The sequence below is a fragment of the Cervus elaphus genome, chromosome 27 (genome assembly GCF_910594005.1).
Source record: "Cervus elaphus chromosome 27, mCerEla1.1, whole genome shotgun sequence".
NCBI lineage: Eukaryota > Metazoa > Chordata > Mammalia > Artiodactyla > Cervidae > Cervus > Cervus elaphus.
The window spans coordinates 41,251,673-41,275,696 of NC_057841.1; the positions used below are offsets into that span (position 1 = coordinate 41,251,673).

At 39.2% G+C, this 24,024-nt stretch overlaps 2 protein-coding genes across 7 annotated transcripts in view; one reads left to right on the forward strand and one right to left on the reverse strand.

Moving 5' to 3' along the window:
* DLGAP1 (DLG associated protein 1) overlaps positions 1-24,024 on the reverse strand; it is a 750,273-nt gene that overhangs the window by 548,100 nt on the left and 178,149 nt on the right. The gene's annotated exons all lie outside the window — the stretch shown is intronic.
* On the forward strand, positions 1,777-2,225 carry LOC122684660 (60S ribosomal protein L35a-like). Its single transcript, XM_043888823.1, has one exon. It carries the CDS (start codon positions 1,840-1,842, stop codon positions 2,170-2,172), a length of 333 nt encoding a protein of 110 aa, XP_043744758.1. The 5' UTR covers positions 1,777-1,839; the 3' UTR covers positions 2,173-2,225.

Genomic DNA, 24,024 nt, shown 5'->3' on the forward strand with positions numbered 1-24,024 from the left:
AATTTATAATCAGAAAAATCAAATTTATTCTCAGGACCGTTTAACAATTTGAGTATATCTTTTGTTCCATTCTCTCTACTCTTCTCCACAGTGAGTATTTCAAAACTTCTCCACTTTCCTCGATGTAGGACACCTTCCTTAATTCCCTCCATTGTCCTGTTATATTTCTTGTATTCTACTTCACAAAGCAAAGAGAAAATCTCATATATATTGGAATTCTATCTAGCACCCTCTAAAAAACCTACAAATCTATTTAGAGGAGTTCTTATCCCTTTTTAAAATTTTATTTCATTAGTGAGGGAGAAACTTCTACCTAGGGCCAGGGCCACCCTTCATAAATTGGATCCTATTTCTTAGAAACCTCAAAATACCAACCAGGCCCTGTTTTCCCAATACAGTCAATAATTCTCTTAGAGCTAGATTCATTCCCATGGCAATTAAGCACTATTAATTATCTCTGATAAAAAATCTCTCAATCATATGGTCTCTCATTTCCCACTGTCCTCACTTACAATAAAAATAGTGAAAAAACTTTCTATACATGTGAGATCTTAACCATATTAGATTACATATTTACTTAAATATTCTCTCCCCATTCACATTAAGTCTGGCCATGTGACTTTCTTTAGTTAATGAAACTATATGTGAACATGGGGCTTCCCTGGTGGCTCAGATGGTAAAGAGTCTGCCTGCCTGTGATGCCAGAGACCTGGGTTCGATCCATGGATTGGGAAGATCCCCTGTAGAAGGCAATGGCAATCCACTCCCAGTATTCTTGCCTGGAAAATCCTATGGATGGAGGAGTCTGGCAGGCTATATATAGTCCATGGGTCGCAAAGAGTTGGACACAACTGAGCGACTAACACTTTCACTTTTCCTTTCACTTTTATGTGAATGTGATAGGTGACACTTTCAAGAAGCAGCTTCTACAACAATTTCATGGTCCTGTCACTTTCTTTATTTTCCCCACTATGAGACCAACAGTGTCCCTGATAATAGCTGCCACTTCCTACTAGTTCTAAATGATTCAAGACATCAGCAGAGTTGATGTGAACCCACAGTGGATTAACAGTTGAGCAGCAAATCAACCTTTGCCATCTCGTGCACATTGAAATTTCAAGATTGCTTTTTATTGCCTCAAACATTAGCCCACACTGCTTTGCATAAGACATCATGCCTCCATTTTCTCGCTCTCCCTTACTCTTCAATCCACTGTAGTCTGATTTCAGGGCCATCTTATTTAAACAGTGTACTATAATCTGCGAACACAGACATTGCTGTTTTCTCCCTAATTCCCTGTTACTTCCTCTCAGTCTTCATTTCCCATTTCCTTGGCCAGTGAACAGTGTAATTTCTCAAGATCTATCCTAAGACTTCATCTCTTCTCGCTCTACATAATGATTTTATACTATTTTCTTCCTTTACCTATATGATGTCCAAACTTAGCATGTTCAATCCAAATTTCTCTGAGTTTATATATATACACACACACATACATACATACATATATATATTATCCACTTTGTACCTCCACTTAAAAACTTTCAAGATGCATCATATTCAATATACCCAAAACCAGCTTTGTTTCTAGTATTTATTTCATTTTCTCTCATTTCTTCACAAGCTTCATGACACAGAGCCCATGTCTGTTTTTGACTGTTACAGTGAGTACCTTTGAGAAGGTACAAAAATTCCTAGCATGATAAAACAACAACAACAATTACTCACAGGGTGAAACTGCAGAGTAAGATACAATTTGAAAAGTGAAGAGGGGGTCTCTTTCAGCCATCTTGGACCCTGTGAAGGCCTGCTGGGAACGGGACTTCTAAAACGACAAATATGTCTGGAAGGCTGTGGTCCAAGGCCATTTTTGCTGGCTATAAACGGGGTCTACGGAACCAAAGGGAACACACTGCTCTCCTGAAGATTGAAGGTGTATATGCTCGAGATGAAACTGAATTCTATCTAGGCAAGAGATGTGCTTATGTGTACAAAGCAAAGAACAACACAGTAACTCCTGGTGGAAAACCTAACAAAACCAGAGTAATCTGGGGAAAGATAACTCGAGCTCATGGAAACAGTGGCATGGTTCGTACCAAATTCCGAAGTAACCTTCCTGCTAAGGCCATTGGACACAGAATCCGTGTGATGCTGTACCCTTCGAGGATTTAAACTTCTTGAAAATAAATAAAAGTGTGGATTTGTAAAAAAAAAAAAAAAAAAAGAAAAGTGAAGAGGGAAGGTGTCTGTCATTAGAGGATTGACTATAAACAGCTGATTTCTGAGAAATAACAGTGAGAGCCAAAAGTTAGCTGAATTATAAATTTAAAGGGCTACAAGAACACACTCTCAACCTAGTGTTGTATAACCAGTGAAAATATCTTTCAAGAACAAAACAGAATTAGGTACTTATTCATATGAAATAAAAATTAAAGAGGATGTAGTGCCAGTGGCTACTCTCTAAAGGTAATTTAAAAAGATAGATTTTATGCAGAAGAAAAATGATGCCAGATGGAATCTGAGATGTAAAAATAATGTGGGATAGGAAAGTGGCAAATATGTGGGTAAATCTACACAAACATTTACTGAAAAAAACCATAATGTCTACTATGGAGAAGTTAAAATATAGGAGGCAAAATAAAAGGACATAATTCAAAGTCAAAGGCTTTGGTATAGTCAATAAAGCAGAAGTAGATGTTTTTCTGGAACTCTTGCTTTTTTGATGATCCAAAGGATGTTGGCAATTTGATCTCTGGTTCCTCTGCCTTTTCTTTTTTATTTATTTATTTATTTATTTGTTTATTTTTCCCAGTGGGTTTTGTCATACATTGATATGAATCAGCCATGGATTTACATGTATTCCCAATCCCGATCCCCCCTCCCACCTCCCTCTCCACCCGATTCCTCTGGGTCTTCCCAGTGCACCAGGCCCGAGCACTTGTCTCATGCATCCCACCTGGGCTGGTGATCTGTTTCACCATAGATAGTATACATGCTGTTCTTTTGAAATATCCCACCCTCACATTCTCCCACAAAGTTCAAAAGTCTGTTCTGTATGTCTGTCTCTTTTTCTGTTTTGCATATAGGGTTATCGTTATCACCTTTCTAAATTCCATATATATGTGTTAGTATGCTGTAATGTTCTTTATCTTTCTGGCTTACTTCACTCTGTATAATGGGCTCCAGCTTCATCCATCTCATTAGGACTGGTTCAAATGAATTCTTTTTAATGGCTGAGTAATATTCCATGGTGTATATGTACCACAGCTTCCTTATCCATTCATCTGCTGATGGGCATCTAGGTTGCTTCCATGTCCTGACTATTATAAACAGTGCTGCGATGAACATTGAGGTGCACGTGTCTCTTTCAGATCTGGTTTCCTCAGTGTGTATGCCCAGAAGTGGGATTGCTGGGTCATATGGCAGTTCTGTTTCCAGTTTTTTAAGAAATCTCCACACTGTTTTCCATAGCAGCTGTACTAGTTTGCATTCCCACCAACAGTGTAAGAGGGTTCCCTTTTCTCCACACCCTCTCCAGCATTTATTGCTTGTAGACTTTTGGATAGCAGCCATCCTGACTGGCGAGTAATGGTACCTCATTGTGGTTTTGATTTGCATTTCTCTAATAATGAGTGATGTTGAGCATCTTTTCATGTGTTTGTTAGCCATCTGTATGTCTTCTTTGGAGAAATGTCTGTTTAGTTCTTTGGCCCATTTTTTGATTGGGTCATTTATTTTTCTGGAATTGAGCTGCAGGAGTTGCTTGTATATTTTTGAGATTAATCCTTTGTCTGTTTCTTCATTTGCTATTATTTTCTCCCAATCTGAGGGCTGTCTTTTCACCTTGCTTACCGTGTTCATGGATTGGAAGAATCAATATTGTCAAAATGGCTATTCTACCCAAAGCAGTCTATAGATTCAATGCAATCCCTATCAAGCTACCAACGGTATTTTTCACAGAACTAGACCAAAGAATTTCACAATTTGTATGGAGATACAAAAAACCTCGAATAGCCAAAATAATCTTGAGAAAGAAGAATGGAACTGGAGGAATCAACCTGCCTGACTTCAGACTCTACTACAAAGCCACAGTCATCAAGACAGTATGGTACTGGCACAAAGACAGAAATATAGATCAATGGAACAGAATAGAAAGCCCAGAGATAAATCCACGAACCTATGGACACCTTATCTTTGACAAAGGAGGCAAGGATATACAACGGAAAAAAGACAACCTCTTTAACAAGTGGTGCTGGGAAAACTGGTCAACCACTTGTAAAAGAATGAAACTAGAACACTTTCTAACACCATACACAAAAATAAACTCAAAATGGATTAAAGATCTAAATGTAAGACCAGAAACTATAAAACTCCTAGAGGAGAACATAGGCAAAACACTCTCCGACATAAATCACAGCAAGATCCTCTATGACCCACCTCCCAGAATATTGGAAATAAAAGCAAAACTAAACAAATGGGACCTAATGAAACTTAAAAGCTTTTGCACTACAAAGGAAACTATAAGCAAGGTGAAAAGACAGTCCTCGCCTTTTCTAAATCCAGTTTGAACATCTGGAAGTTAACAGTTCACATACTGTTGAAACCTGGCTTGGGGAATTTTGAGCATTATTTTGCTAGCATGTGAGATTAGTGCAATTGTGCTGTAGTCTGAGCATTCCTTGGCATTGCCTTTCTTTGGTATTGGAAGGAAAACTGACCTTTTCCAGTCCTGTGGCCACTGCTGAGTTTTCCAAACTTGCTGGCATATTGAGTGCAGCACTTTCACAGCATCATCTTTTAGGATCTGAAATAACTCAACTGGCAATCCATCACCTCCACTAGCTTTGTTCGTAGTGATGCTTCCTAAGGCTCACTTGACTTCGCATTCCAGGATGTCTGGCTCTAGGTGAGTGATCACACCATCGTGATTATCTGGGTCATGAAGATCTTTTTGGACAGTTCGTCTGTGTATTCTTGCCACCTCTTCTTAATGTCTTCTGCTTCTTTTAGGTCCCTACCATTTCTGTCCTTTATTTTGCCCATCCTTGCATGAAATGTTCCCATGGTATCTCTAATTTTCTTGAAGAGATCTTTCCCATTCTATTGTTTTCCTCTATTTCTTTGCATTGATCACTGAGGAAGATTTTCTTATCTCTCCTTGCTATTCTTTGGAACTCTGCATTTAAATGGGTATATCACTCCTTTTCTCCTTTGCCTTTCACTTCTCTTCTTTTCACAGCTATTTGTAAGGCCTCCTCAGACAACCATTTTGCCTTTTTACATTTCTTTTTCTTGGGAATGGTTTTGATCACTGCCTCCTGTACAATGTCATGAACCTCTGTCCATAGTTCTTCAGGCAGTCTGTTTATCAGATCTCATCTCTTGAATCCATTTGTCACTTCCACTGTATAATCGTAAGGGATTTGATTTAGATTATACCTGAATAGTCTAGTGGTTTTCCCCACCTTCTTCAATTTCAGTCTGAATTTTGCAATAAGGAGTTCATGATCTGAGCCACAGTCAGCTTCTGGTCTTGTTTTTGCTGACTGTATAGAGCTTCTCCATGTTTGGCTGCAAAGAATATAATCAATCTGATTTCAGTGTTATTACCTGGTGATGTCCGTGTGTAGAGTCTTCTTATGTGTTGTTGGAGGAGGGGGTTTGACCATACGCACTGTATGACCAGTGTGTTCTCTCGGCAAAACCCTGCTAGCCTTTGCCCTGCTTCATTGTGTACTTCAAGGCCAAATTTGCCTCTTAGTCCAAGTATGTCTTGACCTCCTACTTTTGCACTTCAGTCCCCTGTAATGAAAAGGACATCTTTTTTGGGGTTAGTTCTAGAAGGTCTTGTAGGTATTCATAGAAACATTCAACTTCAACTTCCTCAGCGTTACTGGTAGGGGCATAGACTTGGATTACTGTGATACTGAATGGTTTGCCTTGGAAACAAACAAAGATCATTCTGTTGCTCTTGAGACTGCACTCAAGTATTGCATTTCAGACTCTTGTTTACTATGATGGGTACTCCATTTCTTCTAAGGGATTCTTGCCCACAGTAGTAGACATAATGGTCATCTGAGTTAAATTCACCCAATCCAGTCCATTTTAGTTTGCTGATTCCTAAAATATTGATGTTCACTCTTGCCATCTCCTGTTTGACCACTTCCAATTTGCCTTGATTCATGGACCTAACATTCCAGGTTCCTATGCAATAGTGCTCTTTACAGCATCAGACTTTACTTCCATCACCAGTCACATCCAGAACTTGGTGTTCATTTTGCTTTGGCTCCATCTCTTCATTCTTTCTGGAGTTATTTTTCCACTCATCTCCAGTAGCATACTGGGCACCTACCAACCTGGGGAGTTCATCTTTCTGTGTCCTATCTTTTTGCCTTTTCATACTGTTCATGGGGTTCTCAAGGCAAGAATACTGAAGTGGTTTGCCATTCCCTTCTCCAGTGCACCACGTTTTGTCAGAACTCTCCACCATGTGAGTCTTGCTTGGCCCTACACGGCATGGCTCATAGTTTCATTGAGTTAGACAAGGCTGTGGTCCATGTGATCAGATTGGTTAGTTTTCTGTGATTGTCATTTCCATTCTGTCTGCCCTCTGATGGAGAAGGACAAGAGGCTTATGGAAGCTTCCTGATGGGAGACACTGACTGAGGGGGAAACTGGGTCTTGTTCTGATGGGCAGGGCCATGCTCAGTAAATCTTTAACCCAATTTTCTGTTGATTGGCGGGACTATGTTCCCTCCCTGTTATTTGACCTGAGGCCAAACTATGGTGGAGGTAATGAAGAGAATGGCGACCTCCTTCAAAAGGTCCCATGCACGCACTGCTACACTCAGTGCCCCCAGCCCTGCAGCAGGCCACCGCCGACCCACGCCTCCAGCAGGGACTCCTGGACACTCATGGGCAAGTCTGGGGCAGTCTCGTGTGGGGTCACTGCTCCTTTCTTCTGGGTCCTGGTGCACAAGGTTCTGTTTGTGGCCTCCAAGAGTCTGTTTCCCAGTCTTTTCCATCAGTCTTTCTGATGGCTCTATGGTGGGGTTAACGGAGACCTCCTCCAAGAGGGCTTATGCCATACCCACGTCTACTGCACCCAGAGCCCCTGTCCCTGCGGCAGGCCACTGCTGACCTGTACGTCTGCAGGAGACACCCAAACACAGTTCTGTCTCAGTCTCTGTGGGGTCTCTAGGTCCTGGTGCACACAAGGTTTGTTTGAGCCCTCTGAGCATCTCTGGCAGGTGTGGGGTTTGATTCTAAACGTGATTTTGTCCCTCCTACTGTCTTGCTGGTATGTGGACAAGATGGGCTAAATGCAAAACACCCCAGTATTATATTATTTTGTTTTAAAGGAAATGATCTAGTCAATACAGTTGGGAAAATGTGCTTAGTGAGGTCATCTGGAATTGCATTATCTATAATGATCCTAATAAATCTCAAGATTATGTAACAACAGTTGAAGGTCACTTGCTATTTAAAGCCATTACCATAGTTCTAAAAGCTACTCCAAATTATTACAATATTGTGCCAGAAATGCAAATTTTCTTGAAGCTGTAGTGGTGAAAAACTTTTCCAGCACCCAGTTCTGCAACACAAAATATCATCTTCCACAATTTATATACAGAAGAGATTTAGTCTTAAGAGGATCATCATGGCAGATGCTCACAGGTCCTGCCATAAGAGAGAAAACATACAGAACAAAGAGCCTGATCATTTTAACTAAGTTTTTAGCTGTAATCTCATAACATGTTTATAAAACCAGTCAGACAATAGCTTCAATCATTTCAATATAACTTGAGAAATAAAGCTAGAGAAATAGGAAATGCACAATATACTGTTGAAAACCACAGAGCAACCATGTGAGCTCTGTCCACGGTCCTGAAGAGGCCACCCACTGGGGTTTGTTTTTTGTATGGTCAATACTTACATCCAGATTATTTATCACTAACTTTATGTTACGTATTTATTTTCTGAAATGTATATGCCATATTCAGGGATACTGTAATTATTTCAATTTATATTAATATTTGAAAAAAAAAATCTCAAACAACTACAATTTTTCTTCTACTTACGTACATTTTCAGTATGACCTAAGAAGATCAGAATGCTTGCTACCAATAAAGCAATTTCATATGAAGGTACGCTAGCTGTCCTCCATTGTTCCCTTTCCAAGATTCCTTCTTCATACTTCTCTGCTCTGCTTTGAAGACCTGGGTGGCTGATCTCTAGTACATACTGTTATGTTAGCATCTGACTGGATATTGTATATAAGAAGCATCTGCAGGACAGCAGATCAGCAAATAGGGTGAGAGAGACTGAGATATTCCTTCTTTGCATATTCACTGCTCAGGCAAAATTTTTAGAAACAATTATAACTTTTGAAGACTACCACTTCAGCAGAATGATCTCTTCTAAGGCTCTAGCCCTCTCTGGGCTCATCCCCCTGTTTCTTAGTTTTTAACAGATGTAACTTCTTCCTACCATTGCTATTCTCTGGGTACTGCAACATCTTTTCTTTCCTTAGTCCAGCCAACCATTCCACAAGTAGACTTTTACTTTGAAAAGTTTCTTCATTTAAACCACCTGAGTGCAACTTACTTCCTGCCAGGACCATGAGTAATACAGAAAGTGTTTAAATCATAACTAATATCAATATACCCAGCTGAGAAGGCAGAATATCAGTAGGCAAGAAGTCAACATTAAATGTCCATAAAATATACAAGTTAGTGGGGAACAGGCCGTAAGCACTGTGAATGTAAACATATGTCTACTTTTGCATGTAAGTCAAGATTGATTCATGTGTCCATTATAAATAGTAGATATCAGTAAATACTTTAAAAAATATTTGGAGTGTATCAAAATAGCTCAAAATTTTAGCATAAGGTGTTACTAAAATCAATGTTTTGTTTAGTTATACTTAGGCTAAATTTACTCATTAATTTACTTAATATTATGTATTAGTTTCACAAAGAGAAAACAATTGGGTATAGAACTGCCCCCAGAATTCCTGCCACCTAACACATAAATAGATGCCATTGGTAAAGAATGCAATATTAGTTACAGGAAAATTTTATCTGATGTCTTACTCTACTGATAGATTGCTCACATTCAAAAACATTTTTCACACTTGAAAGAAGCTCAACTTAAGGTTAATGTGGCTTAAAGTGCAACCCTGTGGACTATAACCCACCAGGCTCCTCTGGTGGTCCATGGAATTCTCCAGGAAGAATACTGGAGTGGGTAACAATTCCCTTCTCCAGGGGATCTTCCCAACCCAGTGATCTAACCTGACTCTCCAGTATTGCAGGCAGATTTTTTTTTTTTTTAATTGTCTGAGCCACAGGGAAGCCCTTAAGTAACTGTATTTATCATCAATTAGTGCTCAGCTTCTAAGTCATGTCCGACTCTTTATGATACCATGGACTGTAGACTTCCAGGCTTCTCTGTCCATGGAATTTTCCAGGTTAGAATACTGATCTGTCTGCCATTTCCTCCTCCAGGGCATCTTCCAATGCCCAGGGATCGAACATGCATCTCCTGCAATTGCCTGAATTGAAGGCAGATTTTTTTTTTTTTTTACCATCTGAGCCACCCAGGAAGCCTTAAGTAATTGTATTCATCATCCATTAATGCATAACCAAATAGTGCAAAGATTAAAAGCTTAAAACAATAAAGTGAAAGTGAAAGTCGCTCAGTCGTGTCTGACTCTTTGCGACCCCATGAACTGTCCATGGAATTCTCCAGGCCAGAATACTGGAGTGGGTAGCCTTTCCCTTCTCCAGGGGATCTTCCTAACCCAGGGATCGAACCCAGGTCTCCCGCATTGCAGGCAGATTCTTTACCAGCTGAGCCACAAGGGAAGCCCAAAAATACTGAAGTGGGTAGCCTATCCCCTCTCCAGGGGATATTCTTGACCCAGGAATCAAACTGGGGTTCCTGCATTGCAGGTGGATTCTTTACCAACTGAGCTATCAGTGAAGCCCTGCTTAAAAACAGTGGTCATTATCAATTTGTATTTTTGATGCAAAGTTACTCATGAGATTAAAGATAGATGTTGGCTGGGCTCTGGATATATGAAAGCCTAACTGAAGCTAGAAAATCATTTATTAGGTGGTTCACACACAGGCTTAATTACTAGGTTGGTGCTGCCTATTAGACAGAGGTCTTACTCCTTTCTACACAGGATTTCCCACAGGTTTGCAGAGAGTCTTCACACACCTGGAGGCCAACTTCCTCCTACAGCAAGTAACCTGGGAGATCAAGATAAAAGCCACAACATCTTTTGAGGATCTAACCTTGGAAAGCACAAATCATCCTTTTTGTAGTATACTGGTACACAGCTCAGTCCTGATTCAACAAGAAAGGAATGTGCACAAGTGTGGGAATACAGAAGGCAAAGATTATATAGACAGTCATCTTGGAACTTGTTTACCAGGGTAACTAATTATGATAATCATGACGTCTCCTGAATTGCATATATCTCATGAATTGCAAATATCTTTAAAAATAAAGATGTTTTAAAAATTTTTTTATCTTGAAATAATTTTAGATTTATAAGACTTATTACAAAAAGTTTCTAATAATCTTCACCTAGTCTGTCTGACGTTATCCTACATAACCCGAGAACAAACAAGAGCTAAGAAATGTTGGTACAATACTATGACCTAAACTAAGGACCTTACTTGGATTTGCACAGTTTTCCCACTACTGTTCATTTCTGGCCTTGATCTCTGCCAGAAAAAAAAAAAAAAAAAAACACTTTGAATTTTGTCGTCTCGTCACCTTTGTCTGCTATACTTCATGTGATTTCCTTAGTCTTTCCTTCTCCTTCCAAACCTTAAAAATTTTGGAAAGTAATGATCCGATATATTGTAGCATGTCCCTTCATTTGGAATTTTCTGGTATTTTTCACACAAATAGACTGGAGATATGGGTTTGGGGAAAGGTGAAATTGCATATCGTGTTGGGGCGCCTGAGGACAACATGACATCATTGGTGGGATAAGTCATTGATCTAAACTTGGTTAAGATGATGTATACCAATTCTCTGCACTCTAATTACAGTTTTTCCCTTTTCATACTCTACATGTCATTAAGCCCCACCCCACTCAAGGAGATAGAAGTTAAGCATCCCTGCCCGGAGGGAGTATTCCCAAGGAATTTGTGCACATATGTTAAACTTACAATAGTGATGAATTAGTTTTTGACTGGAGAGAGAATATAGTTTTTGGTGGGGATAGAGAATTGCATAGGAAAGAGATAACACCAAAGGACATCTGGGAAAAATATTTCTACTTCTTTATGATTACTCATAGCCTGTCACCATTTCTTTATTCCTATTCTTATTTTAATACAAGTAAACACAGTACACGTAAGTTATATCTTCTCCTGTCATGACTCCACTATACCAAAAAAAAAAAAAATTGTCATGTTTTGATGAGCATGGTTTTGAAGCCTATGTATCTCAGTTTTCACCTCAAATTCAATGTGAGAAGTATTTAACATGTTTATAAACAATCACACCAACAAAACAAACAAACAAAAAAACCCAAAACAAAACTGTTCTCCAAACTCAAGATAGGTAAAGTTTCTTCTTTTGTTTTTTGTTTCTTGGATGGAAGGTCAACTAGACAGAACTAGAATGGTCCCAAATGAATACAAATAACAGGACATCTCGACCAAGTACTGGAGAGGTTCCCAGACAGCAGATTCTTAAGAGAGCAAATTATATTAGCAGCTAATTAAAATTCAATTTTAATTAGCCATGACACTTATATATACTTTAGGACTGATGAAGCGCTCTTCAGACTAACAATTCTTAATAAGCTCTGCTTAAATTTAATTTCTATTTCCATTCGACAGTAACCAAGGAAAACTTATGATTCAACCCAACGCTCAATACCACCTAGTTCAAGGCCTCTAAGTCTTCAGTCGACTCTTACTTATTCACCCAGTCAATTTAATTTCCAAACCACAAACTCTTCCATTCTCCCTTCTGGGAACAAGAATTTCCTTTGGAACATTTCTATAAGTTTTCAACCTTGATTACAAAGACTATATCAAATAGAAAACATTTTAGATCATCCGGTCCTTCTGTTTTACAAGTTATCAAAATATACGCACTTCTTCGAAGTATATTTTAGCAGAAATATAGTCCTTTAGAAGAACTATGATAAGTAAATGAATGCAGTGCTCCTCTGATAACCAGCAATTATATAAGAGGGAGAAATAGTTTCAGCCTTACCTTCAAGAAATGACACACCCCTCTCTCCTCATTGAGATCTAATACATCTTGACATTCTCTGTCTCTTTTCTTACTGAATCATAAAAACGAATCTAAAAAGAAGAGTTTTGGTGTTTACTGCAGAAGGAACAGAAAAACTGGCTGATCCTAGAACTTATTGTTTAAACTCTTTTTTTGGTACAGGACGAAAAAGGAAATTTCAGAGTCTATACCTCATCTGCCAACGGTATTCTGACTTCTGCCCAGGTCAGTGCTGTTCCCTTTGCTGAGCTCATCCAGGGCATTTTCATTCTTCTCTTCTAAGACACGTCCTCCTCAGGCCTATTTTCCAGCTCACTGGAAGCACATCTTCTTCTGCCACTTGATGAAGTGTTTCTTGGAACCAAAGGGCACAGTGCATTCATCTTGTATCCTCACAGTGTCCAAAACACAGTGGACACCCATTAAATACGTGTTAAATGGAACTCCAAAGCATGTGTTTTTTTTTAATTCAAAATCACACATATTTAATGAAGAAAAATAAGTGCCATAAGAAAAAAAAAATGACCCATAAAGTGAGTACTATCATTATCCCCTTTCACAGATGTAGAAATTAAGGCTAAGAAATGTTACATGGCCCAAGGAACTGCCTCCTATGTCAGTTTCCCAACCATTGTGTGATACTGAAAAGGGTTATAGGTGTTGCTAGTCAATGGGTATTAATAAACCATCTGACATTGGAAATCATAAATGTGTGACAGTCAGTTAGGAGAGATGTTGTATCTTTTTCATGCACTTACTGACTCATAAATCATATATTTAATATCTCCCTGCCAAATATTAGAAATTGGGTATAGTAGATACTCTCTAGCTGTTTAAAAGAGAAGCAGAAGGGAAACTGAGGTTGGATTTAAGATTAGGATCAGGACATGTCAAGCCCAGTGCCTATGGGGCAAAGGAACTGAGGGAGCTGTTGCAAATCCTAATGGAATGACTAGTCGGGGAGGAAATAAAATTATCCAGGAGAGACTGAGAGTCCAGAAAAATAAGAAGTGCAGTGATGGCGGGGCAACGTCAGTTACATTTTAAAAAGAAAAGGAGTAATAAGAATAAAAGAGGAATAATATCGGAACAGTTTGCTGTCAATTAAAAATTTCACATATGGAGTTGTTGGGTAATGGCAAGGTTCAAGATGTACTAATATGGGGAAATTAGTAAAATAAGGTACAGGTGAAATAAGGCTGGAATCAGGGAAAGGAAATGTGATCTTGTCACCTGTACTCATCACCTACTGCAGAGGAAATGAGCCTGGTGCCTTTCCTTTCACCCTCACATGTGAGGAAGTGAGCTGAAGCCCAGGGGTGACATCAGGACGGAACAGGGTATTAAAGGAGCATGACCCACATGAAAACTGTTAATGTTTGACAGATTGACATATGCACACGATTGATACTATGTACAGAATAGATAACTAATGACCTACTGTATAGCACAGGGAAGTATATTATAATAACCTCTAAAGGAAAAGAATCTACAAAGAGTATACATATATGTATAAACAAATAAAAATGCAAACACTTTGCTGTACTCTTGAAAGAACACTGTGGATTAACTATACTTTAATTTTTAAAAATGGCTACAAAAGTAAGTCACAAAGTCTGCCCACAAACAAGAGGGGATTACACAGAAGTGTGGCTACTAGGGCAGTAGGAATTACTAGTGCCATTTTAGAATTATGCCTGCGACAGATGCAGACATGGAGAGCAATACAAATTCTCTATGGATATTCCTTTGATCCATTTTGCTTTTTGAAGTATGTGAATTTATCACTCAAAAATAAAATAAAATTTTAAATCTTTGGGGAAAGAAGACTATGATAACTCCACTATTTCCCAGAGGATGAAAGAAGACTGAATGCCAAAGAGCTGATGCTTTCAAATTGTGGCTGGATAAGACTCCTGAGAGTCCCCTGGACTGTAAGGAGATCAAACCAGTCAATCCTAAAGGAAATCAACTCTGAATACTCATTGGAAGGACTGATGCTGAAGCTCTAATACTTTGGTCACCTGCTGCGAAGAGCCAACTCATTGGAAAAGAACTTGATGCTGGGAAAGATTGAGGGCAGGAGGAGCAGGGGGCGACAGAGCACAAGAGGACTAGATAGCATCATAGACTGAATGGACATCAATGTGAGCAAACACTGGGAGACAGTGGAGGACAGAGGAGCCGGGCATGCTACAGCCAGTGGGGTCGCAAAGAGTTGGACACGACTCAGCAACTGAACAAGAAAGTGGTCAATGGCTACTGAGTGGCTCAGGCTTAGGATGGAGGAAGCCCCCCGGAGGGGGATGCTCAGGGTGACTTGGTTATTAGTCCCGAACTCACCAATTATCAAATTAAGCCAAGGTCCTCCCCATTTGTAATCCAGTGTAGTTCCTTCACTGGAAACCTTTTCAATTCATATTGTAACAATTTACTCCCACCTCTCCCTTGAATCATGGCTTCACTAGTGTAGACATGTGGTGAAGTGGGCAGGCTCCAGTATACTTGCATTCTCCTGTATGTCTCTAAGAAATTGCTTAAGCTTTTTGCTCCCAATTATACTTTCTACATGGTTAATTTGTAATAGAGAGAAATAATACCATATAGTTAAAACATAGTAATGGCCACCATTTTTTTGACTTACGAGCAGTTTGGTAGCCCTTCCTCATACAAGTGAAGAATCAAGGTTCTTCTGCTTTATTCTCTTGTATTCAGAGATGTATACTATGGTCAGAGTTCCAATTTAACATAATGTTTTTAAAAAGTTTGGAACCAGACTGGAGGAACTCTGACCCTCACAATCATCATCTAAGGAATGAACATAGTAATTGTGGTTGCAAAAATTGTTGCAGGATTCAGTTATATAATATAGGTGGACCATCTAGCATATCATACAAACTATTAAATCATCATTCTCCTATAATGTTTGTGTTGTAATCATTCTTAGAAACCCTGTTGTCTTCTTTTAGAGACCTGGTCCTCCCACAATCCTCAACAAATGGTAAAATGTTATTAAAAGTTGTTCCAAAAATCCACGCACAAAGTATAGTTAAGACATAATTCTTATGTGTGTGTATGATGTGTTAAGACGTGTGTTAAAATATAAGTTAAGACAGATAGGCATGCATATGTACCTAAAAGTCTAAAATGAAAAGAGCATGACCATCAAAATGTTAACAATGTCTTTAGGGAGTGGTAGTATTATAAGGAAGTTTCATTTTGTTATTTGTACTTTTCTTTATTGACTTGCAGTTTACACTGTGCAAGAATCATCTTTATGATACAAAAAAATTAAACTTATAATGGACATTGTTCAGTCAGTGGCCTTGAACAATGGTTCACTGGTTTTTTCCCCACACGCCTCCCCACAGCAAAAGGGATGAATTTTAGTGGGTAATGTGAGAGAAGGAAGGAAGCAGGCTCACACAGCCTCTGCCTTTCTTTTGGTTCATCTGCCAGGGAGAAGGCCACAGCTGGTCTGCATGCCGCCTTGCAATTGGGGCCTCTGCTGGGGGTGCCTGAACTCACAGCTTCATGAGTTTCCATGTGGGTTAAGAGGAGAGTTTGGTAAGGTCTACTGGCTGCAATCCTCACTGAGTGGATTCCACTCACTGAGGCTAGTGGACCTCATTCTCCAGTCCATTTTATTGTGATTTAAAGAAGTGACACTGTTGCTTCTGATCTGTGCGTGTGTATATGCAAGTGTATATATGTGAGTGTGTGCATGTGGATGCATGCATACACGTTTATATGCAAATGTGCATAATGTGTGTGCACATAAGTGTGTACATGTTGTGTGCATGTGCATACATACATTTATGTGTCTGTGTACGCATGTATGCACGTGTGTGTACACAAGTGCACGAAACTCAGGAGAGTAACAAACAGTTTATTTATTACTGTTTTCCCTCTGTTGGGAGAGATCTGCTTTCTTCTTCTTCACCAGTTAACATTCATTACCCTTCTTAACAGTACTTCTAGTTCCTTTTGGGGGATTGCCCCACCTCCAAAGGGTCTAGTCTTAGGGAGACGGTAAGTCCTGGAAGCTAGAAGGGCCCCTGGAAGTCTGTCAGGAATCAGAACGGAGCAGAGAAACCTAAGATGGAGGCATGATGAGCATTAATGCCTCGACTCTGGAGAGTCGGGTACTTGGTGCTTCAGTCACGATGGCCCTGCCACCAAGAGCTCTGGAGCATCCGGGTCCTGCCTCTCTGACACTGACTCTGTGTCTTCCCTTCAAAGGTATTACTTTCCCCAAGACCCTTCTAATGAATTCCTGACGTGCTTACATTCGAATGAGTTTCTCTTTGTAGCAAGAAATCCTAAACAATGCCCTTTGGGGACCAAAAAAAGGAAAGCAATTGTTGCCTGAGTTTTGAGTAGACGAAATTCAATATGTGCAAATGGCTCCACTGACAGCATAAATGATGAAACTTAAACTAAGTTATGTTAACATGAATCACTTTGTAATTACTTCCTATCGCTGATCATGACTAGCGTGAAATGAGTTACGAGTTGTAAAGCTATAATGAAAATATTATGGAGCAATATTATTATATATGCCAAATGAAAAATGCATTAGGATTCCTTACCTGCAAAAACAATCTGTAGATGACATGTACCATTTAGAGTATTTCAGGTATATCATCCCTCTATTTGCAGAAGGCAGACTGCCTCTCAGTCTGTTTCATCATTTGTAGGAGAATGCCACCTTCCTCAGAGTACCATGAATTAAATGAGATTATATCCATAGAAGTTCTTAGCAGACCCTCCATAAATTGTGACCCAAATCTAAACAGCAATTCCAAACTATTTTCTATTGATAACCTAACATGTATACCTTTGTCAAGTGGAAAAAAAGAAGCTGACATCTGAAGTTAGATTCTAAAAAAGAAAAAAGTTAGCCTTCTAAGTCAACTTGACAATTCCAGAAAAACATTTTGATGGATTGTGTTCTCTTTTAATTAAGTAGAATCTTTAGTCTTTAAGCAAAATCTTTTTGGTGTTGAAAAAAATTTTTTTCATCTGTTCAAACATACAGTGGAAGTTTGAGAAATCATCTCATCTCACTCTTCATTTTTGGTCTGCTTCCTTCAAAAATTAAATCCAGTAACTACTGAGAAGATTTATTTAGTAAAAAAGAACATGATGATACAATATAATGGATTATACAATTATAGTAGCATCATTAATTCTAATTGAAATATGTAGCTGCCCCTATTGGCCACTGACAGCAAATGCGCTGGCAACTGAAGCTGCTCCCTTTCAGATGATTCGAAATGAATCATCGTAAAGATCTTCGAGAATAATCCACAGACCCCCTGTGTCTAAATTACTTGGAGTAACTTTCTGGCAGATTGGATGTGTGAAATGTCCCCCAAGCCTCTGACTTATGAAATTACAATTTCTTGAGAAGTAGAAACAAGAATGAACACTGATAACAAATGATCCGTGTTTTTTCCCCCAACATCTAAATCTGATCTTCCTGGATGACTTGCTGAGTAAAGAATCTGCCTGCAATGCAAGAAACGTAAGGAGACTCGAGTTCGATTGCTGGGTAGGGAAGATCACCTGGAGAAGGAAATGGCAACCCACTTCAGTAACCTTGCCTGGAAAATCCCATGGACTGACTAGCCTAGTGGGTTACAGCCCATGGGGCTGCAAAAGAGCCAAACACGACTGAGTGACTAAACAATAAGAAAGCCTCAGTGATGAACGCCATTAAGCATGGGCTGTATGAAGGGTTGCACTGTGATCTACCCTCTATATGTTAAATAAAATATTGACAGTGTCTGGAAGATTCATTTGATGGAACCTAGGTTTTACAACACGGAGCTAGAGAAATAAAAATACTTTGTTATAAAGTTTAGACTGTTTAAGTATTGGTTAAGCAATTTTAGCTAATGGGCATGGTTGGTTTCGAGTCTATAGTTACTTAGTATACACTTAGAAGATCTCTGAAGATTAAAAGAAAAAGAAAACTATTTTAAAAATACATATCTTCTTTTGGAAATACTACAAAAACCTGATGTGCTTGTTTAAACAACAGTTCTCACATTATAAAAACTAGCCAGCAGTGACGTGATAATCAGGGTCAGTAGCTCTGAGAGCTACAATCAAAATTGCAGCATCTCACACCTGTTTTTCTCAAATTGCATGCTAAGCAAAGTGTCTTCAATTTAAAATCAAACTACACAAGCCTTCTTGGTCATCTGCATGTTCATGGATATTTTCAACAATAGAGTCTAAAATAATATTGCTTCAGAAAGGAAAAAGTGAGATCCTTCCTCTTGGAAGGTCATCCAACTTGGTCCAATTCAAGTGTGTTGTTCAGTCTGGATGTAGTTCAACAAATCAACACTGAGTCCACCCGGACCTTTCATAGCATTTCCTTACCCATATCTTTTATCCTCTTTTTCCATGCTCTGTTTATCTAAATATCTTCTTTCATCTTCTTAGCTCTTCAAGCATGTCAAGTTTGCCTTCTAAAGCGGTACTTCGTCATGTCATTTACTTCTGTGAGAAATTCTCAGGTAGGCAAAAAATGTAGTACTAGTTATCAGATTCAAGTTGTTGTTTTTAATACTAAGGAAATCCCAGTGAATGACTGTTTCTTTGGTTTTCACAGTATTTATATATATGCATGTGTGTGTGTGCTAGTCATGTCTGACTTTTTGCAGCCCCATGGACTGCAGCCTGCCAGGCTCCTCTGTACTCTGGTGTATAGGTATATATATATTACAATGCTTATTTTTTCTTATACCCCTGGCAATGTACTTTTATCACATAGGTATTTATGCATCAAAATGAAGTTGGTCTATTTTATCAGAATAAGCTAACTGATAAAAGTTAGCCATGACTTTATTATATACTATTGCAGATATGCTACTGGATTTAAATATTACTAGATTTAAATATTATTATTTAAAAAAAACATATTGATGTTTAGTCACTGAGTCATATCTGACTCTTTTGTGACCCCACAGACTGTAGACTGCCTGGCTCCTCTGGTGGAATTCCCCAAGCAAGAATACTGAAGTGGGTTGCCATTTCCTTCTCCAAGGGATCTTCCCAACTCTGGGATTGAACCCACGTCTCCTGTATCAGCAGGTGGGTTCTACACCACTGAAACACCAGAGAAGTCCAACTTAAATAATATCAGATTTAAATACACTATTACAGAACAAAAGTTACTACAAAATATATCTTAGGAAAGAATTGTGAATTGAGAGGAAAAGGATTTAGGATCCTCAGAAAGCAGGCTATTAATTTAAAAGTTTCTAGAAAATGAGTATTAGACTAATAACAATAATATCAGGTCATAACATCAGACTAATAATAAATAATTTTTGTTGTTGTTCAGTCATTCAGTCATGTCCAATTCTTTGTGACCCCATGAATTGCAGCACGCCAGGATTACCTATCCTTTACAATCTTCGGAGTTTGCTCAAACTCATATCCACTGACTCGGTGATGCTATCTAACCATCTCATCCTCTGCCAACCCCTTCCTCTTCTTGCCCTCAATCTTTCCCAGCATCAGAGTCTTTTCCAAAGAGTCAGCTCTTGACACCAGGCGGCCAAAGTATTGGAGCTACAGCATCAGCCCTTCCAGTCAATATTCAGGACTGATTTCCTTTAGGATTGACTGGTTTGATCTCCTTGCAGTCGAAGAGACTCTCAAGAGTCTTCTCCAGCACCACATTTCAAAAGCACCAATTCTTCAGCACTCTGCCTTTTTTATGGTCTAGACATACATGACTACTGGAAAAACTATAGCTTTGACTATAGGACCTTTGTTGGCAATAACACCAGACTAATAATCTTGTAATCAGATTTTCTGATAAAAGTAAAATTTACATAAAATGATAGTAAACCTAGAGAAAAAAGATTAAGCCATGCAATAATTTTCTCTTCCTAAATATGGATAAATGTGAAAACAAAACAATTACATTAAAATCATAAGTGTTCTAGCATGACACACATAATCCGATCCTTCTGGATAAATTTAGCTATGATCCATAGAAATTACTTTATCTTTTATGATGTAAATCGAGTTGCTCAGAGTACTGAGATGTAAAAAAGTATTTTATTGGCAATTGGCAAAATTTTGGCATCTATTTCAAGGTATGCTGAAAGATCCACAATTTATGGGATTCTTATATGAACCATGTGGTTTCCAGGCCACCATTCTGGCTCAGTGATGATGGAGAGCAAATATTCTACAAGATGCACATGGCCTCTGAGCTCGCTGTTCACAGGGTCATCACTATCACTTACTTCCCATTTTACGGAGACACTGACAGCTAGAGCAGAAAAAAGCAGCCTTTTCACCTCTTCTTGGTTAACTTGAGAAATGCACTCTTGTTCTACTCATAGTCTAAGCAATAAATTACCAGGCTCTGGGCCATGTCTCCCACCACTGTTCAAAATCTGCCATGCTGCTGGCTGCTTCTACTACGCTCTCTGGGGATGGGGCTCAGTCTGTGTGACTGAGCAAACCTCCAAGGGACTCTAGTACTTGGTGGTCTTCAAATATTGTATTTCTGATGCCTGATCAGTGGGTCTGAGGTTAGGCCCCCAAATTTGCATTTCTAACAAGTTTCTAGACCTCCGTGGTGGCTCAGTGGTAAAGAATCTGCTTGCCAATGTAGGAGGAGGAAATGGCAACCCACGTCAGTATTCTTGCCTGGAGAACCCCATGGACAGACTTGCCTGGAGGGCTACAGTCCATGGGGTCTCAAAGAGTTGGACACGACTGAGCTACTGAACAACAACAAATTTCCAGGTGACACTGATGTTTCTGCCTGGGAAGCACATGCTGGTTGTAGCACTGAGTGAAACCAATCTGTGAATTTTCCTAGAGTGCCTTGCATTTGCATTAAGTTATTATGATGAAATCTCACCATGAGTCTGTAGATACAACAAGACAAGAATACACCACATCAGCTTAAAATACAATCCTTAGAAAAAATGGTTTTATTTAAACCCTACTACACTGTTGGTGGAAATATGAATTGGTTCAGCCACTAAGGAAAACAGGATGAAGGTTCCTCAAAAAACTGAAACTAGAACTACCATATGATCCAGCAATTCTACTCTTGAGCAGAATCTATCTGAAGAAAATAAAAACACCAATCCCAAAAGATACATGCATCATCTCAGTGTTTATCACGGCACTATTTACAATAGCCAAGATCTGGAAACAACTGAAGTGTCCATCATCAGATGAATGGATAAAGAAGGTGTGCATACACATACATGCACACACACACACACACAGATATTACTAAGCCATAGAAGAATGAAATTTTGCCACATGGATGGACCTGGAGGATATTATGCTTAGTGAAATAAGTCAGACAGAGAAAGACAAATACTGTTATCAGTTTTATGTGGATATATATCACTTCTATATATACTGTTATCATTTATGCTTCCCTGGTGGATCAGACAGACGGTAAAGATTTTGCCTGCAATGTAAGAGACCTGGGTTCAATCCCTGGGTCAGGAAGATCCCCTGCAGAAGGAAATGACAACCCACTCCATTATTCTTGCCTGAACAATCCCATGGATAGAGAAGTCTGGCGTGCTACAGTCCACAGGATCACAAAGAGTCGGACACGACTGAGTGACTAACGCTTTATACGTGGAATCTAAAAAATAAAACAAATGAATGAATATAATGAAATAGAAACATTCACAGATATAGAGAACAAACTAGTGCTCACCAGTGAGGAGAGGGATGGGGGAAGGACAAGACAGGGGTAGGAATTAAGAAGTATAAACTACTGTGAGTGTGCGTGTGCTCAGTTGTGCCCGATTCTTTGTGACCCCATGGACTGTATCCCACCAGGCTCCTCTGTCCATAGGACTCTGCAGGCAAGAATACTGGGGTGGGCTGCCATTTCCTCCTGCAGGGGGATCTTCCCAACTCGGGGGTCGAACCCACACCCCCTGTGTCTCCTGCAATGCAGGTGGATTCCTTACTCTGAGGCATATACCTGTCCTCTGGCTAAGCTATCAGGGAAGGTCATAAACTACTCCATATAAAATAAATAAGATGCAGGACATATTGTACAGCACAGGAAATATAGCCAATATTTTATAACTTTAAAGAGGGAAAGAATATATGTGTACATACAGCTGATTCACTTTGTTGTACAGTGTAAACACAACACTGTAAAGAAATTATACACTAATAAAAATAAGTGAAAAAAATGAAGCATAATTTATAAAAATATTGAATCACTACATTGTTTACCCAAACTATTATAAATCAACTTTGCATTAATAAACATTTTTAATGGTCTCATATAAAATGTAAACATACAATAGAAGTTACACAGCACCTACAAACAGGTAAATTTTTATTGAATGGATGAATGAGGAAAAGGAAATAATTTACTGCCAATCTGAAACTAACAGAAATGCAAAATCCCAAAGCCCCGGCTGTAAGAGAGGGGGTGACACCAGCAATAAAAAGGATATCAACTCATTCCTCCCTTTATTCAACCTTTTTAAAACATGGCTTTTGTGCACAGCCATTATACTGCTACACATCAGTATGTGCCTGAATAGTTTGGATTCTGTAAGCATACTCAGAGTCCAGAGATGTTCTCTGGGATGGTCACCTGCCCTTATGTAGAAAAAAGGCCTTCCTTCACGGAAACTATGAGGTACCGATATATCCGCTACTCAAAAATAGTTCCCCTTTATCATTCTAGCGTTTGATTGATCCTTGCATAATTTTGATTTTTTTTTTAACAGACTGTGGCTTTCCATAACAACAAAATTCATTCCATTTTATAGTTTCTTCCCCAGTCTTTTTAGAGGCCAAAGGAATACTGTCCATATGATCACTTTACCAAGACTCATCTTGAACTATTTTATGCATTCTACTTTTTTTTTAACATCCAGGGAATTAACTTGGTCTGTGTGGATCACCTTTTCAAGGACACTAGCTGTTCACTTAGCTGACTGCTCCAGTGTATGTGAGCATGCATGCCCAGCACTCCAGGAGACAAATCTGAAATGATGGAGAACACGAGTGGCCAGATGTGAAGGACAGCTGGGGACAGAGCTGGCCTTGAAAGTAAACACAAGCTTAGAAAAAAAAATCTGTTATCTTAGAAAGAGTCACAATTTTGTTTACAATGTGGCAGGGAACAAAGAGATTTTGCTAATTTGCTCATTGAAAAGTTCTTTTCAGAAACAGGACACGAAGAGACTTCCCTGTCAGTCCAGTGGTTACGACTTGGCTTTCCAATGTAGGGATATGGGTTCAGTCCTGGTCAGGGAGCTAGCATCCCACATGCCTCATGGCCAAAAAACCAAAACATAAGAGAGAAGCAATACTGTAACAAATTCAATAAAGATTTTTAAAATGGTCCACATCAAAAGAGAATTAAAAAATAAAAATTAAAAAACAGGATACCAGGGTGGTGACCAGGGGAGAGGGGTAGGCAGGACTAGGAATTAGGCAATCTGGGCTGCCTGCCTGGGGCTGGAGATGTGGTCGTGCAACGCGCCCTGAGCTGCTCAGCTGTTGCAGGTCACACGAGTGTGGTGACAGCATACCACACAGAGGGGGAGAGTGCACACACATCTGTTAACCTCTCCTCCCCCGCCCCACACCCTAGGCTGATCTTGTGGATGAAGCTGCCCTTAAGAGCAACACTTCGTGAGGCTTGTGTACAGAAGGGCGGGGTGGGGGGTGTATTTTAGAGAGATCATTCTGAGATTATTTTAG

Coding starts and splice junctions, on each gene's coding strand:
- LOC122684660 (XM_043888823.1), top strand. CDS start 1,840: ATGTCTGGAAGGCTGTGGTCCAAGGCCATTTTTGCTGGCTATAAACGG.